Source organism: Lathyrus oleraceus, chromosome 2 (genome assembly GCF_024323335.1).
Source record: "Lathyrus oleraceus cultivar Zhongwan6 chromosome 2, CAAS_Psat_ZW6_1.0, whole genome shotgun sequence".
Taxonomy (NCBI): Eukaryota; Viridiplantae; Streptophyta; class Magnoliopsida; order Fabales; family Fabaceae; genus Lathyrus; species Lathyrus oleraceus.
In genome coordinates this window covers 240,875,024-240,880,541 of record NC_066580.1, presented here as the reverse complement: position 1 = coordinate 240,880,541, position 5,518 = coordinate 240,875,024, and the positions used below count along the sequence as shown (strand labels likewise).

The 5,518-nt window shown below is 38.7% G+C and overlaps 1 protein-coding gene and 1 pseudogene across 1 annotated transcript; one reads left to right on the top strand and one right to left on the bottom strand.

Moving 5' to 3' along the window:
* The first annotated feature begins 276 nt into the window (after positions 1-276).
* LOC127122736 (gamma carbonic anhydrase 1, mitochondrial) lies at positions 277-734 on the top strand. Its single transcript, XM_051053027.1, has 2 exons — positions 277-504; positions 594-734. Exons 1-2 carry the CDS (start codon positions 277-279, stop codon positions 732-734), a joined length of 369 nt encoding a protein of 122 aa, XP_050908984.1.
* A 911-nt stretch (positions 735-1,645) lies between these two features.
* Positions 1,646-4,940, bottom strand: LOC127122735 (probable uridine nucleosidase 2; annotated as a pseudogene).
* Positions 4,941-5,518: the final 578 nt, after the last annotated feature.

Genomic DNA, 5,518 nt, shown 5'->3' with positions numbered 1-5,518 from the left:
CTCTGTTAATCCTGCTATCGTAAATGCCTATGAACCTGCCCTTTTCAACAGTCAGGCAAAGCACTGGCAGCAAACTAACTTCCTGCATGAAAAGTCGCGGCATAATTCTTCAAGAACTAAGCCATGAACCATTCAACCCTCAACCTCCTTCAAAATTGTGACAGAGCTAAAATTGAAACATTCCAACTCTAACAAATTCATGAAAACATGAACAAGCTAATGCACCAAAGTTCCAAAACGCAGCCGATACGAACTTCCAAAATACAGCAAGCAACCATGACACAAACGCTACTACCGCCGCTGCAAGCCAAAGCTGCTATCATTGGAGATAATGTCATTGTAGGTCACACTGTTGTGTTACAAGGATGTATTGTTGAGGATGAGGCATTCATTGGAATGGGCGTGACCTTACTTGATGGTGTGTATGTTGAGAAACATGTCATGGTTGTTGCTGGAGCTCTTGTCAAGCAGCATACCAGGATCCCCTGTGGAGAGGTTGAGGAGGTAATCCAGCAAGGTTCCTGAGGAAGCTTACAGAAGATAAAATGGCATTCTTCTCATAATCAGCCTTAAATTATTCCAATTTGGCTCAGGCTCATGCTGCTGAAAATGCAAAACCACTGGACGAGATTGAAACTGTGAAAGTTCTTGGCAAGAAGGTTGCTCGTCCTGGAGATGGTTCAGTACTCGGCGCTGTTCAAGACACACCTCCAGAGATTAACCTCCCTAAATAATGTTGTGGAAAGCCTGTTGCAGCTGATGTTGGGGGAAAGTTTTATGGAAATATGCCGCTCATTTGATCAAACATTCAAAGACCATTTTGATGGCGTGCGACCCGGTGGTGATAAAATTTATACTGTCTTTGACAATCAGCTCCCATCTCATATTATAGCTCCAGAACAAGGATATTATTGTCTCATTGAATCCATTGTTGATGTGAATCATTCCCTACTAGAGGACCTAGTTCACAAAGTTGTTAGTGAGACTCGGGACTTGAAGCAATAGCCTGGTTTACGAGTTGAGTTTGGGGCTGCAGCTATCGATTAACAGGACAAAATGGAATAAGAGCATGCTCTTTTTGTGTACCATCAGATGTGGCTTGCTGGAATGCAATTGGGCGCACACACTTTCGCTACCCTTGTCAAGGCTTGCTCTCTTTTAACGACACTAGAACAAGGGAGGCAAATCTATGTAAATGTTATGAAGTTGAATTGTGCTTGTGATCCTTTTGTGATGGCCTCACTAGAATTTAACAAGCTATCAACTAACATTTTTGACATTCACTAACTAACACTAACAAATTTAGTTTAACAGAATATAATAGAGTCATGCTTCTAACTGTTGTTCATATAGCCTCATGGAAAAGAGGGTAATCTGTGATCGCTGTTGCGGATATAGCATCCATTACACACCACATATTGGAGTTGCTATCCTCTTTCACCTGTTTGGTTGTTATTAGGTTACACAATTTCTCATTGCATGCTCATCAACGGTGATTGTCGGACCTGTCGCCTCTTATTATTGGGGACATGGTGAAGCATCACCAGAAATTCCTTTTATTTCTGTCTTTTCCTCCATGAAGAGGCTTATACGATACAGTCTCGGTTCTCTGGCTCTTGGCTCTTTGAATGTATCATTTGTAGAATCAATCCGCTTCCTGCTCGAATCTATTCGCCGCAAACTGAAAGTCTCCAGTCATGCACCTGACAACTGGTTTCTTTTTGCAGGTTTGGACTCTAACAGCACCCTCTGTGCAAGTTACAAGTGAAGGATCAATGGCTGCAAGCAACGCTGTTGGGTCATGAAGGTAAACTCCATTGGTGTTGTATGCGTCACAATGGTAAGAGAAATACACCTCTAAGATTCCGGTCAGGTATTGAGCAAATTTTCCTTTTGAACTTGCTAACTTTTCTCGATCAGAACCTGACAATACGACTTGGTGAGTAACATTTATTCCAACTGCCAATACATCTGCACCACTTGTGAATACAACATCAGCAGCATCTGGATCACCAAATATATTTGCTTCAGCAGCTGGATTCACATTGCCGTTTACTGCAAAAGATCCACCAAGCAGAACAATTTTCCCGATGTTCTTAGCGAATTCCGGGTCCATCTGTATAGCCAAAGCAATATTTGTAAGAGGGCCCAACGCCACCACAGTGACTTTTCCAGGGTCAGCTTTCGCAAGAATTCAGTAGCTGATTCTTCAATGGGTTTCCCATTTGGTGGAGGAAAGTTTTGGTTGCCAAGTCCATCTGCACCATGAACGAAATCTATAATGCGAAGTTTCGTCCCTTTAGTTAATGTGACATGGGATCCTTCAGCAACTGGTATATCAGTTCTTCCAGCAACTTCCAAAAGATGCAACGCATTTCTGGTAGCAAGAGTAGTGTAAACGTTTCCATAGATAGTTGTAAAAGTTTCCAAGGAATATAGCCATAGCATCATCGATTCCAGGGTCGGTGTCAATTATGATCTTCTTTGTAAATGGATATTCAATGGACAATTATGGGTGAATTTAAGGTTTAATGGATTTGGGTTGACTTTGGTCAAAGTTGACCAAAAAGTCAACTATTGACCAAAGTCAACAGTTGGTCAAAATGTCAAAATTTGTATTTTCTTGTATTTTCTTGTATGGACTCACATGTAATGGTCTACAATGACATGAAATAAATTGAAACGGATTAACAAAATGGTTTGAAGTTGGTTTTCACAATTGGTTTAGTCATGACTTGAATGTTTGACTTTTGAAAAGAAAATAACTTGACTGATAATGTGTATGAACAAAACCATGAAATAAGACCATAAGGTTATAGTATCCATGAACCAATAACATGACTGGCAAGTGGTTAGAAACACAAGAAACTTGGTTGTTCAGATGACCCAGACCATAGAGGTATCCACAATCACAACACCATGACTTTGGATCAAAACCAAACCTCATAAAAAATTCAGGAGCAAAATCGGGGTATGACAAGCACCTCAAATTTGCACCCCCACTCATGCATTCATTTCATGTTTTAGGTCATTAACATTACATTAACATTACATATTGCATTGCACCATATCAATAAGCATTGGCATCAAGGAGAGTCATCAAAAGAGCAAGTATTCCCTTGAGATGAAGGCCACATGAGTATTCTAGAGAGCTTATATGAATCAAGGTTCATTTTGAAGCAACTTTTCCAAGTGTTAGAGGCTCAAAAGTCATCAGTGCATTGCCAGGTCATCTGGGGCCCATAAAAGTCAACTGAAAGTCAACTGAGACCTAGGAGGTGGAGAAATGGTTTGAGAGACTTCATTCATGTCCAAGAGAGGCCTATCCATCATGTCAAACACTTACCTTGAAGGTTTTGAAGCCAGATCAAAAGTTTCCCAAAATGGAAAGTGACCTGTAATTTCAAGTTTCCAAAAATGGCAAGTTTTTAGACCATATTCAACTTGAATTTACAACATAAAATAAGCTTCAAATGAATTTTTGTCCAACATGAAAGTTGAAGATCTTTCTCTCCCATTTCCAAAAAGTCAAAGATCATGAGTATCTGATGAAGGGTTGAGGAGTTATGAGCAAATGGTCACCAAGTGTGCATGAAACTTCAAAGTGCCATAACTTTTGATCTAAAACTCCAATTTAGGCCACTCCTTTTGCAAATTGCATGTCATAACCTATATTTTCCAAATCCATCATTGCATTGCATGAAATAATGTCACATGATCATTTGGCCATGCATGTGCTTTTTGGAGGGAAAATGAAGAATTTGAATTTGGTTGATCATATGAGTTTAATTCCAATCCTATCATGTTCATAAGCTCATTTTAAGTTTAATTGGACCATGCATGCTACTATTCACGTGGGATTGGGCCATGCATAAGGTGACTTATGCAATTTGGTCATACACCTCATATCTTCTTAATTTTTCATTAGCCAATGCCTAATCATGATTACAGCATAATTAACATGTCATATATAAGCTTAATTGTAACTGTTTTGCTCATTCTAACACATTCTAGATCTAGATCACATTTTCCCTCCAATTTTTCTCTCAATCCAAATTCAAAAATTCTTCATATAACACATGATTTTTATTGCATAATCTTGTTCCTAGATCATCATATAGTAGGAATTGAGTGCTGGATTGAAGAATTTCATCAAGAATCAAGCGAGTTGAACTCATGAAGATGAACATGGAACTTGAAGATTAAGCAAGATCCAAGCCAATTCGTGTGTAAAGCGTCATAATAAGGTTGGAGGAGAAGATTTGGAGCTGGAGGGAGCTTGAATCCACGGAATCAACTCATTGTTCTTCAAGAGGTTGGAAATTTGATCATCTTAATTCTTCATTCTATTGCCATGATATTGTAGAGTTTTCATTGCTGATCATCCTGATATAAATAGTTTTTGATTTGGTAAAAAATTGAGTGAGATACGTTGAAATAAAGTTTAGATCTAGGATATTTCTCTGCTTCGATTTGCATTATCTATGGACTGTTAGGCTTAGTTATTGGTATATTCGTGTTCTACGAAGGAAGACGGTTCCAATGATATACATTTTTCTAGTTTCTGGAAAAAATGTTCATGATTTGCCACGTGATCCACCGGAGAAGACGGTGGAAACTGCCTTGCTCCGCCGCCTGCAAATCCTCTAGGGTTTTATCCACGCGTGCATACACGTGAGCGCTGGTTTGGCGCTTTCGTTGGCTCACACTCGCTTGACCATTCCACGCACGCCTTGGACTGCTGATGTGGCTTGCCACTTCAATTAGTGAAGCGGCAGCGTTTTGATGTGCCCTGGGTTCGATTCCCACCTTTGGCAAATTGTGATTTTATTTTTTTAAGCGCATACACCACTCGATTCCTGGCCGTGTACATTGTGGATTTTATTTTTCCCAGCGCCTCTATTTTAATGTGAACCTGGTTCGATCCTCACCTCTTGCATTATTTCAAATGTTGTCAAACATTTTCCATTTCCCTCCACTTTTTGACATGCATTTATTTACTATTTCCATTTTATTTCATCAAATTGAAAAAATCATAAAAAATAGAAAATGAATCCAAATAAATCCAAATTTTTTCCTACATGTTCATCTTGATGTCTATTATTTGTTTATGTCAATTTCCTGATTTTATCATTTCTGGATTTTTGAAGGTGAACTGATGTTTGAACATGTATGCAAATCTACCATGCTTCATTCAGTTAATTGTAAAATGCTCATTGTTTGTCCAATTAACTTGAAATTTGGTATGCTGATTCCTAACATGTTGCATGACGTTTGAGCCTTTGTCTGGTATTTTTAGCATTTTTCATTTCTGTTTTAGGCACATGGATGTATGGTGTGACAATGTGTGTCACACAATTTGATGTTGATCTTGTTCATTTTCATTGACATGCCAATTGAGCTTTTCTGATTCCAATTTTTTGCATGATGCTTGTGTTTAACCTGTTGTGTGCACATAAATATTTCCATGGTTATTTGATTCATTTTTGTTTTAATATGGAATTTCTACTCTTAATGT